Raw genomic sequence first — 12748 nt, forward strand, 5'->3', positions numbered from 1 at the left:
GAACGTATCAGCACTTTATTCGAAAGACAATTCCACGAGTCCTAAAACGACATATTTTTGTTGCGATGTTTTCGTCACACATCAAAAGTGCATAGGTGATGTGATAAAAATATGGTGCAAATATACCAACTAGAAAGAGAACGTCTGTTTATAAAATAAACGAGAGCATACATTCGTTCGAACGGTGAAAACACGCTGCGCATAAAGAAGCTTCGAGGAAGCGAACCAACTTGCATGGTTCGTCACATGACCGAAACAGGAAACTGCGGTTCTACGGAATGCGTTTAATGAGGAGCCAAGCTGGGTCTTCATGCTCACGCGTCTTATTACGACAGAAGCAGAGAAATAATTAATAATATTTGGGGTTTTACGTGCCAAAACCACTTTCTGATTATGAGGCACGCCGTAGTGGAGGACTCCGGAAATTTTGACCACCTGGGGTTCTTTAACGTGCACCTAAATCTAAGCACACGGGTGTTTTCGCATTTCGCCCCCATCGAAATGCGGCCGCCTTGGCCGGGATTCGATCCCGCGACCTCGTGCTCAGCAGCCCAACACCATAGCCACTGAGCAACCACGGCGGGTAAGCAGAGAAAAGATGGCCGGAGAAATCAGCTACGAAGATAACAGCGATCGCCGGTTTTTGACCGCTGGCCTCACACATACATCTGCGTTTTTTTTTCAACCCCGAAGTATATTATGAGCCCCAGATCGTCTTTAATGCAATTAATAATAATTGAATGAGCGTCGCGATAATTTGTTAATTATTATTCTGTGTTATTTTTTCACAGAGAGACTACAGCTCCTAATTATAGGGAGAATAATACGATCACCTATAGCAACCACGTCAGTGCTTCTCTCAGGCAATAGCAGCAACATATAATTAGGTGCCACACATCTTAAATTACAGAAGTCGCCTACACGTTCCGCTTTCGAGCCCGTTGCTGCCTCTTACCATGCGAGGCACGTATGTCGTGCTGCCAGTTTACTGAACGTGCAAATAATGAACGTGCAAATAAGTTATCGTGTTCACGCACATGAAACAGCTTACACATTGAACTATTTCTGTGTGTGTGTGTGCTGACGACGCAGCTCTGTGATAGCGCTTCTGTAACTCGAGATCTTTGCGACCGGCTGCTAAAACTTCGCAGAACAGTTGCTCGCTTTACGCGCCATGTCATAAGCTGAACTGAAATGAAATCACACTTGTGGCTTGATTTCCCCAACATCAGCCTTGCGTCGAGTGTGAGAGGAACCCACGTTGAAGAGAATCCCAAAGGCTACGTGTATTCTCTTCGCTAAACTCCGTCAATGACGTCGAAGTTCGGGAGCGCAAAATTTAAAAGTAGAAATTCAAATTTCGTGCCCACTTTCATTTTACCCCCGCCGAAAAAAACATTTTTCCTTTATTTCCTTTCTTTCTTTCTTTTTCTTTATGATTACTGTGAAAAGTACTCAAAGCTTTACAAAGAGCGACACTTTTTTCTTTCCTCAACAATAAAGCCAGATTTTCTTTTTCTAAGCGTAGCAATGAACAATCGAGCGTTACCAACCATAAAGCCTCTCCGCATCTCATTAACTCAAAAGTCACGTACAGAACAATGAACTTCATTAAAGGTACTCCTCGCAGGACTTGATGTGATTGTCTTTACGCGCTGAACCTCTGCAATATGGAAGAGTGACCATGACTCCATGTCAAAGTAGTTTCGTAATGTCGAAGTACCTCTGCTTTCGTGTGCGTCCAACTGTTCTCCATTATAATGCTCCATCGCATAATCCTTTGTCCAACTGCGACGGCGTGCAATACGCTCGGAGCTAAATTTGAATCAGCGAGGATATGCCTTCCTCAGTGGAGGACTGCTCCTTTCCGCCAATGATACTCCGACAAAGGTTCTTGCTTCAGCACGAAACTCACGAGCATACATTTAATTTCTTGCTGGGCGTATATTCTCCCTCATTACACATTTCTTGCTGTTACGTATAAAGCAGCGCATGGTTAGGCAGCACGCGATTTAAAGCCTAAGCCAGTCGATAACCTAACCGTGACGCATGTGGGGAATATAGATTCATCAGGGGAGCACTACAGATCATGAAAATCTCAAGGGTGAATAAAAATTTCAAATTAAGACGGAACGGTACCACGCTTTCAAGAGTCTGAAAGGCACAACTTCGTGCAACAATATAAAATGAGCAGCGCACAACTGCATATTATAAGTTATTATGTGTTCGCGAATAAGAGATTAAGAAGTCGGTTTAAATATCAATGCCCTGCAATCATCTGCGCTCAACTCACTCGACGAAGCAGATGCAAAAGAGCAATAACGTCAGCGAATAAACGAGAACACACGTGGTGCGTTAGCGGCTGCCTGAATGAAGCAGCAAATCTGGCTGGAAGTTGTGGAGTATTTGAACTTGCCTGCTGCGAAAAGTTTTCAAAGCAGAGAATGTCGGCAGTTACGATTTAGCTGACGAGTTATGCAAAGAGTTGAAATTATGCACAAAGTGGAAGAGATGCAGTGGAAACATGCGCGCGTTACAGAAAAACAACAAGCATACATGCATAAACGCACGGCAGCCTGCCGTTCCTCCGCGCTTTCCGTAACGTATGATTAATTCCTGAAAAAAAGAAATCTTCAAATCCCAGACATGGTGCAGACAAAAACAATAGCTGTCAATAAAGCTCAGAATGCGCAGGACTAACATTACTCTGCACCTACAAATTTCAGAGAAGTAGCGTAAAATACATTACGTCCTGCACTTACAGGTTGGGAATGGGCAGATGTGCCCGCAAGTCTACTGCTGCTTTACAAAATCCGGGGAAAGCAGAGGGAAGGCGGCAGATGGAAATCGAAGACGGTGAGCAAAACAAGAACAAAGTGAAAGTGGTTATATATATATATATATATATATATATATATATATATATATATATATATATATATATATATACATATATATATATATATATATATATATATATATATATATATATATATATATATATATATATATATAGTGTTCTTCTCATGGGGAGAGGGCGCCAGATGGGTGGATGCAGCAACGAGCGAACGTGTGTTAGCGGCGAGGGTGTAGAATTGCGAATATAGAAGTGTTGTGCACAAGGCCAGTGCCACGGCCTTGTGCACCTTTCCTTTTTTTTCTTTTATTTATTTATTTATTTATTCCATTTCAGTATTTTCTTTTTTTTCAAGAGCGCCGGTTTCTGCCGCTCCTTCTATCATCTCTTGCAGAGACATGATAGCCCACGGCCACCAGACACCGCTCTGTAAATACGGGCGCTCAGACAGGAGGTTCGGATGTGCAAGAAAATTAGAATTCCGCCATCGATACCGTGAAGCTGCTTCTTACAAAAGTTTTTCAGCACAGTGTATATTGCTGTTGGATAGCGCTTCTCTTGCAAAATGATTAATATCCCTCATAGAAATATAATATCCCTCACAGAGAAACAAGCCTAACGCATTCTGGGAATGGTAGTAGTAGTTTTAGTTAAGCACTCGAAGTATATACTAACCTTGAAAGAGTAATAGCCTCCGTACATCCGTACATCCAAATTCGCCTGCTGGATCTCTCTTTGTGCATTAGTTATTGTTCTATCACGTTACGTGAGCTTCGTCGCTGTCCTGTAGATTGCTCAGTCTGTGTGGTTAAAGTCATGGTGTTTTCGGTAGTTATATTTGATTTAAAAGCCAGTGTCGCGAACTGTGCTGTTGTATCAAATGAAAAATTCTCATTCCAGTGGTCTGAAATCAGTCATGTATTATAAATGAGGGAGGCTGCTAGGCAATTCTCCAGGCATCATCTACCCGTTCCTGTGCATACAGCCTCTTTAGGCACGCAAAACTCGATGGTTTAACCAAAATGACGGCTCGACATTTTGCAAGTTACACATAGTCGAGTGCTTTTTTCATCACGTCTTCGCATCAGCATTAATTTTATACTCATGGGAACTGCTCGGTCTAATAGAAAAGTGTGTGCGGCTCTGTTTACCGTCTTTGCAAGGAAGAAAAAGAAAATGACTGCGAGGCTGTCTGATCTCTTTCAAATTCTATCCGCTTAGCAAATGCATAGGAAAACAACCGAAGTAATTTTCCAGTTCTCATGAAAACATTTGTGCATTTCGTACAATCATCGTGGTTTTGATTTTGGTCTTTCAGTTAGGTTTACGCGGTGACTCTTTTGTGCAGCCGTTATAGTACTGAGTTTAATTATCTCCTGCATATTTAATATACTATTAAAAGGAACTTCTCTTTGCTTACCCCCCACGGGTTAGGCATGACTGCTGCTGCTGGCTGCCACCGAGTCAGTCGTTATCTAGATGCATATATTTGTGCACGTAAATGCGACAAGGTCACACGTGCGCTTAATGCAATTAGCATCAAGCAGCCTTCTATACTCCTTTATGAGGTCCGAACAAAGTGTGCCAGCACGCTCACGTCTGTTCTGCGTGAGAAAAGAAGCTGAAATGCCGGCTACGAGGGTGCTGGGCCGATGTCTAGGCATTAGCTGCGGTATACGTGCTAGGCGTTTTCGCTCCTGATCTCGAGTTCGTACAATCGATCAGGTGTGTGAACGTGCTACTTCTTCCATGAGGCTTCCGTGGAGAGGATGTTTTAGAGCGTTCGCGCTTAAATTAGTATGCTCTCCTCCCAGGTGCTCGAGTGCTTGCAGGCTTTTTAAGCTTACACGGGTGCCAGAGGCGTAGCAGCGCGCCGAGTGATGCAGCTCCAGCTCTCCCATCGCCGTGATGTTAAGCACCATTTGGTGAACATGGGGCATCAGCGAACACCCGCTCCGCCACCGACTCGCGAAGGGAAATGCGAGGCGTGACCGTGACTTGGCAAAACTCCCGCAATACTGCGGGCGCGATCGGTGGATTTCGCCGCCCGTAATCCGCGGAGAAATGCAATGCTGATGCAAAACGGTGTTACTGGGAATAACATCTTCACCATAGACTTGTCCATGTTGGTGCAAAATCTTGCCGATTTTTTTTTCATTTGCTTGTTTATCCGAAACGTTGTTTGTACAAGTTTGTGACACGTGGGATACGCTTTGTCTGCACATGACCCATGAACAAGGCATTATGTGTGTGTGTATATATATATATATATATAGTCATATAATGAGAAGCCAACAAACACTGACACCAAGTACAACATAGGGGAAATTGCATGTGCTTAATAAACGAAATAAAGTAATGATAAATTAATGGAAATTAAAGTGGATGGAAAGTTCTACTAGTACACATAAATACCCAAGAAAGTGGATGGGGAAACGCCGCCGCGGTAGCTCAATTGGTAGAGCATCGCACGCGACATGCGAAGGTTGTGGGTTGGGTTCCCACCTGCGGCAAGTTGTTTTTTCATCGAATTATCGGGTCCCTCGGTTAACCCTCTTTCTTCTCGTTTATATATATATATATATATATATATATATATATATATATATATATATATATATATATATATATATATATATATATATATATATATATATATATATTATTTCAACGATCATTACGACAATTTGTCTACGGTGGTCAGGTCCCCTCAAGCTGTTCTATCAGCCTTTTATTATTCTGGTTGCCCGCAATTTTCCTGCAAATAAACTCAGTTGAATTCTGTCTCGATGAACGGGGTGAAAACAGTCGAAGGAGTTCCACAGATTAAATGTCCGCAGGCTCCCGTCGGCTATCGCGTGGCGCCGTTGGCAAGCGTCCACAAAAGTGTCGTTGACTCGCCTTTTCGTGAATTGCTTTACCTTTGCAATGCTGCCACGTTTGCCACATGTCAGCCTCCTCATTCCCTTCCCCTCGGAGTAGGGTAATGAACCAGATGCAATCCTGATTTGACCTACCCGCCTTCAACGTGTCGGATATCTGGCAAATACCTCAGCGGACTATGCTTTCTGGGAATTCCCTGGAGCATTCTCTTCTCTACACTACTTTAACTCGCTCAGACGTCTCACCCCCTCTTGGACAACCCTGGGAGAGCTTGAGCGCATTATAACGCATGTGCTATACGCCCTACTATTGCTGGTGGTCCGCATAAATCATGTCAGCTGGCTCAGATAAATGAACTGAGCACTACGACAGGAGACCCAGCTGGACTCCGACAGTGGCTACTCGGACAAGGGGTTGTTAAGAGGAAGCTATAGCTCGGGTGTTCCTATCTAAATAGATGTAAGAAGAAAATTCGTTTTTCTAGCCAACCATTCCACCAAATTTGTCAAGGTTTGTCACATTTAAAAGAAAAACTTTAAATCTAGTGACTGTTGGTTTTGAATTTTTGCTTTAGATGGTCATTTATTTAATGAAGAGCAGCAAAAATTGAAAATTTTCTGAAAACGATACTATCAAGTTTTCAGCTCTGTAACTCAACAATGAGAAGTGATATCACAATTGTGTGAGTTTATTTATTTATTTATTTATTTATTTATTTATTTATTTATTTATTTATTTACATATACTGCAGCCGAATATTGGGCTACAGCAGGAGTAGGAACATTATACATTACACATTAAAAATACACACAAACACAAAAAGATGAATGATAAAAAAAGGGCTTTACACGTTAGCCAAGTGCCTACCAGTGGCCGCTATGAAATCTTTTACTGATAGCGAGCGAATGTTACCGGGTAGAGATTTCCGAAGCTCTATTGTACGTGGAAAAAACTGTACTTGAATGTGTTACTACAGGCATAAATATGTGTCATGTTTAAGGCGTGGGAGCTATGAGTACAACTTGCGTTAGCAAATGTCATATAGTTGCAATCAGAAATACTAGAGGTACAGTTATTAATCGCATTTAATACTTTTAGGAATTCAATGAGATAACATGAAAGTAATGGCTCAATGTTCGAAGACTGTTGATCCTGTGTTGGTGAGAAAGTGCGGCTGTAATTTTGGCGAATGAAACGGATAGAGGGTCATTGAACGTTATTGAACGAGCTTATTTCGCATTGTTTGTGGAGGAACAAAACGACAGATGCATATTCTAGAACAGGACGAATTAGCGTTTTATATGATAGCAGTTTAGTATCGCGGGGGGGTCTTGGCTAAAGTACGGCGCAAATAACCAAATTTTTTAGGGCTTTCCCTTTTACATATTCAATATGTTTAGACCATGAAAGGAGTTCGGTTAGAGTGACACCTAAGTACTTATACTTAGACACTCTTTTAAATTGGATGCCATCCAGAGAATAATCGAACAAGAGGGGGCTCTGTCTATTGGAACATGGCATCACGACTGTTTTACTACAGTTGACGTTCATTTGCCACGTTTTGCACCAAGCGCAGAAAGACATAAGAGATTGGGCAAGAGGGTGGTCGTCATTAATGGAGTTAATAGATTCGTATAATACGCAGTCATCCGCGTAAAGTCTGATTTTAGTTGAGGTGCTCTGACGGAGCCTCTAATAGTTCATCTAAGCGGACAAAATTGATATGTTACACATAACTCTCAAAAACTTTGTAATATGGAAATACAGTTCTTGCAGAACCCTTGTACACAACGTAACAAATTCACGTAAGATATACAATGAAGCAATCAAATTTGTCCGCTTTCTATGGTCTAGTGGCTGCCGTTGACAGAACCGTGATATTCTTTCTTGATTCAGAGCAAATCGTGCTTCTATTTTTTTCAGCCGTTTAAATTTTTTAATATCTTTTTGGCAAAATCCACGCCCTAAATCGAAATTACGCTTCAAAGGGTAACTAGAATTTAACTTTCTCTCTCAAACGCTACAAGTTTCAGTAAAATTGGTCCAGGGGTCATCTCAGAAAAACGTTTTTGCCTTCTACATGTATTTGCATAGGCCGCGTTTGAGGTGGGCCCGAGCTTCCTTTTAAGAAATAAAGTATCTCTCTAACTCTCTCTCGCCGTATCTCAGTCGCTCTTTATCACTCTTATCAGCCAATACGCATGGCGTAAGTGAAGGACGTCTTACCTGGGGTCGAGGCTCACTCTCTGATGGAGCAGTGTTGTGAGCACGAACAGGAAACAGTTGAACAGGTTGAAGCGGTTCTCCATACACTCTCCACCCTTCCCGTCGTCCACCAACATCCACTCGCGGAAGCTAAGCCGCGCGCTGATGTACATCACGAATATGGTGCATGCCGTGGCCAGTAGGATGTAAATCCATACCTGCGGGATAGGTCCAGGGAGAGAGAAATGAGCAGCACTCACGAGCATTGTGTCGATTGCTATCAAAGAAAAATACAAGGGCTGTAGTTATTGTTCGCAGCATTCAAATAAAAAAGACACTAAAAGGAAGGTATGTTCCGTACACGTATGTATTACACCAAACAGCCATTCCGGGTCATATTTATTTCCCGAAACTTCGGGTTGGGCGAAACAGTGCCACGACTAGTTATGATAGCTGGGTACGCGACAACAGACACCATGCAGCACTCTTGAATTATTACACAACACCGCTCTTACAGCGCACATAGTATAATACACGCCTAAGTCTTGATAGCAATAAGAAAATAAAAAGCAAGCACGAGTAATAAAGTGGTGTTGTGCCTAGCGCTTTATCCTAGCATACATTATCGACATTAAAAGTGAGCGATGCCAGCTCAACTAATAACAGTTCATTACACTTTTGCGGGCTCAAGTGCATGGTTGCCACGTTTGCGGTAATTAGTCCGTGCGTGGATCTCGGAGGCTAAATCGTATTTAGCGACAGAGCGCACAACGGTATGACAGAGCACTTTCACATTATGCCAAGTAAAACTAGCTGCTTTTTAGTCCTGCCTCGAGCGTCGACGTCGGCGTCCTCGGCAGAACAGAGCGAACAAGCACAGCGAAGGATGAAAGAACAAACGCGGAGCGCAGCGGAGGTTGAGAGACGGCAATAACAAAGAGACCGCGAAAAGGAAAGCGATTGAGGAGCGTATGGCGAAAGCGTGTGAAGAAAAGCGTGGTGCGTTGCAAGGCGGGCTCTGCGGCCACGACCACTACGAGATGGCGCCAGAGTAGCGCGCGTCATCTGTTCCCCGATGACGCCATCGATGAGGTATGCGGCGAGCGCGTCCACCGATACCATTCACGGAAACAAAGCGTGGAGGTCTGCCTGCGGCGGCTGTTATGAATCGCGCCCACGCCTCACCCACGCGCTGCCTTTCGCTATCTCCCAATTAGCGAGGCAGTCACGCCACACTTCGCTCCATTTGCAACGTGCCGCACGAGACAGATTGTCTACGCCAGCTAATATATCGCGAAATGAAAACATGTGTAGAGCTGCACTCCAATTTCGCATTTGAGAGTATCGTAATCGTCGGTGAATTTCCTTTGTTCATTTTTCAATTTGACCGTCGCATTAGCCTGCACCTGGGAGCACATTGCGTTTAGTTTGCACCCTCATCTTTGATTTTGGCGCGAATCCTAACAAGCAGCACTCGACCCTTTCGGCGCGGTTAGAATGGAAAAATCCAAGGCCTGTAAACACGCAGACAACGTGGGCGACCTTTCCCCGAAACCATTTTCTACCCTTAGCAGCAAGCAGTTCCATCGTCCCAACTTTCGTAGTAAGCACACCGCGCCGAACTAGCGCACGCGCCCGCAAAACCGTCTCATGAAGCTGTTGTAAACGTGCTTATTAAAGTTTATTTTAAAATGCCTGAGAGCCGAGCGACATCTATCGCACTTGCGGACAGTGAGCGTGTTTCCCGTTATTATCGACTGAGGGAACCGGGACATATTCGCGCAGGGACAGCACCGCGCCAGTCTCGAGGGTCATGCGCTATCTGGCGCTTTCGGTAAGCGAGGGCAGCACTGGTCGTATGCATACGCCGGTGCTCTTTCTCTTTTAAAACGAGAATCCTTTTGCCTAAAGCCTAGCTTCACGTATAGGGTTCAAACGTATGCGTTAGATCCGCAATTTTTTTTTTATTTCGGCTATCCTTCAAAGCATTTATTTAGTGCTGCTGTTAAATCCTTAAGTACGCTTAGCTGTTGCATGACGCGCCAGGGTACTTAAACAAATGAGGGAGGAGTCGTGTTACGAATGGGCAAGCGCCGCGGCAACAGTGATGTCGACTACGGATGATCAAGCGAACGGACAGACGGACGGACAGACGTCATTGTAGTCTTTCGGTGTCGTCCCACATGCAGTTTGTCGCTTCCAAGAAGAAATACGTAACAACTTCATTTAGGCGAGCTGGCTCATCTTGAAGGTGTGTCGAAGGAGCGAGGTAGGACGAGGACATAAAAATAAGCAATATTTCGCAAGCTGGCGATGTTTCACTAATAAAGCAATACAGTACAAACACATTGTAAAAAAAAGAGCACGCTAGCCATTTAGCGGCACTATGACGCAAAAGCAAATGCGCTCTAACGTTTAGTTGAACACCAGGTTCCTGAAAAATTCAAACAGCAAGAAAGAAAGTGGAATCGATGAGGCGTTCCGTATAGGAAAACCCAAATATAAGTGTGTCAGCGCGCCGTCAATCAGCCTACTGAACAAGAAGTGTCATCTCTGATATAAACACATGTGTTTGTAATGTCACATCTGCGCACGCTTGTCAAACAGGATGATTTTAGTTGTTATTTTCGACATAAGATATATATACGACTGGTGCGTTTTGCAATAAAATTTAGTTGGCAGTCAGCGCTAGTCCTGCAGCGTATGCCATCGTCTCATCACAATGCTTCGACTATACGCTCTTAAGAAACACGTCCGCCAGTCGTGCATGGAGGACCACTTGCCTCTCGCGTGAGGGGCAGGAAGAACGACCAAATGCCCCCGGGGCTCCTGGGTTCTCCTTTCTTTGAGACCGCCACCAGACCAGCCGTCATGTAGGGCAAAGTGAAGTCGATCACCCGTTCGCGGGGCTCCGTGATGGTCAGGTCCGCTAGCGCCAGGTCAGCTTTCTGCGAACCGGTGGGGTAAGACGTCACGAACAAGGAAGCATGCACGGTTGCAGTGTCATCATGTAAGAGAAGACCGTGAGTCTGATTTGTTTGTTTGTTTTTCAGAATGTTATTACACTGTACAGCGAAGTGCTGTCTGCCACTGTTAACTTTAATTATTGCGAGCGCTTTGAGCAGCGTATCTTCGATATATTGGTCGAAAATTACGAGGCAGTAAGAAATTGGCGCTACTGTTCCTTAGGCTAAAGAAACAGGAAACACAAGTGCATGGATTGTCCTTCTCATTTTTGCCACATGTTACAGTAAAGAGTTTCTCAGTCGGGACCAATTTCGTTTATGAGTGCCGTTGACGTTATCTGCCGCCTAGACTCAAGCATAAGTTTGTCATGTACAGGTCGGAGCGGCTTTCTGTAATAGGAATGACACGGCGGTGTACATGCGAGAAAAATCTGGAGCCGAATTCACAGAACCTTTGGTTCGGAAGTTCTCTTTGCCTTTGGCCAGTCACCTTCGCTCATAGCAAGTCCGGCAGCAGAACTGGTTGGAATTTTCTCTCACGAGCAATTCTAGCGTAAGACCTGTTTGTGAACACGGGTGTCGGTGCCGAATTCACAAATTTTAACGTTTGTAAGTACTCTTTGCGTTTAGGCAATGACATTTGCTAATAATATGTCCACCATCACAACTGGTTAGCGTCTGTGCTGCCGAACAGCTTTTAGAGCAAGCACTTCTTTTGAATACTAGCAATAATGTGCCGGAACCACTGCCGAGGTTTTACAGCAAAGTCTAAACAGCGCCTGCTAAGTTGTGGCGACATCTGGGATATCTGAAAAGGACCATGCAGTATAAGAGGCCAAACATTTGATTGGGCATACACTCAGAGATGGCGCCACTAACCTTGAACTGTTGCACTATTGATTGTATGGTTCGATATGGCCTCCGACGTTATACGACGGGGGCCCCGCAGCACTCTCGGAGGACACACATCTAAAAGCAAGCTCTCAGCGCACCCGCGGTGTGCCGCCACCAAACCAGAGCTTTTCCGGCAACCTGTGCGCCGCGGCTTGCTCAAATGGCGCGAAATTGGAGTTTTAGTTTGTCCGCAAACTTCTTACCATTAACTTACCTGTTACCGGAGCTGCTGACGGTAGTAGGAAAGCTAGTAGCGGCATCGTGTGAATCTCTATCCAACTACAGTGCGTTCGAAACATTTTTTACTTGCATGAGTGTTCGTGTCGTAGGGAAAGCAATAAGGGGACATCATATTAACAATTCGGCCACTGGCAACTACTTACGCCCGCAGTCAAATAGAATATGATAGGTCCCTGCGGTATTAGCATTGTGTGCTCTGTGGTTAAACTCGGTGTCATAAGATGTCGTGTAACAGCCTCGCTGCTGAGTACAGCTCTCCCGTAACCCGGTAATCCGCAAGGTTTGCGAACAAGCTAAATGCATCGGTCATCGCATCATCGTAGACACACAAGAGTAGTTCGTAGTTGCTGTAACCCACAACGAGCAATTGCCTGTGGTTGCACCGTCATCGAAGTTATATCGCAGTAGTGCAAATACAAAGTGAGCAGTGCAAATTGCAAAAGAAGAAAGAACGATAACTTTCGTCCGAAGCCAGGCTCAAAGCTATGGTTATCATAGCCTCAGACAAGAAGCCAATCCCACTAATTTACTCATTCTGGTGAGTTTCGATTTTAAACAATGTTTACTTAAACAATTATTTTAAACACTGCTGCTTATTTAAAAGTTATGCTATGAGCCGCAATATATATATATATATATATATATATATATATATATATATATATATATATATATATATATAGTATTTTCGAGATTATTCGTA

At 43.9% G+C, this 12748-nt stretch overlaps 1 protein-coding gene and 1 long non-coding RNA gene across 2 annotated transcripts in view; one reads left to right on the top strand and one right to left on the bottom strand.

Annotated features, from left to right (window-relative positions):
- LOC135906396 (uncharacterized) overlaps positions 1-12748 on the top strand; it is a 91995-nt gene that overhangs the window by 46468 nt on the left and 32779 nt on the right. Inside the window, exon 2 of the long non-coding RNA XR_010565709.2 lies at positions 2765-2856. This is a non-coding gene — a long non-coding RNA (uncharacterized lncRNA). The remainder of the gene's footprint in view (positions 1-2764; positions 2857-12748) is intronic.
- Positions 1-12748, bottom strand: part of LOC135906392 (glutamate receptor ionotropic, kainate 2-like) — a 114683-nt gene that overhangs the window by 32582 nt on the left and 69353 nt on the right. The window contains exons 10-11 of the mRNA XM_065437772.2: positions 10729-10893; positions 7967-8163 (exon numbers count right to left, since the gene is read on the bottom strand). Coding sequence (XP_065293844.1) covers positions 7967-8163; positions 10729-10893 — 362 coding nt within the window. The remainder of the gene's footprint in view (positions 1-7966; positions 8164-10728; positions 10894-12748) is intronic.

Source organism: Dermacentor albipictus, chromosome 5, assembly GCF_038994185.2.
Source record: "Dermacentor albipictus isolate Rhodes 1998 colony chromosome 5, USDA_Dalb.pri_finalv2, whole genome shotgun sequence".
In the NCBI taxonomy this organism is placed as follows: domain Eukaryota; kingdom Metazoa; phylum Arthropoda; class Arachnida; order Ixodida; family Ixodidae; genus Dermacentor; species Dermacentor albipictus.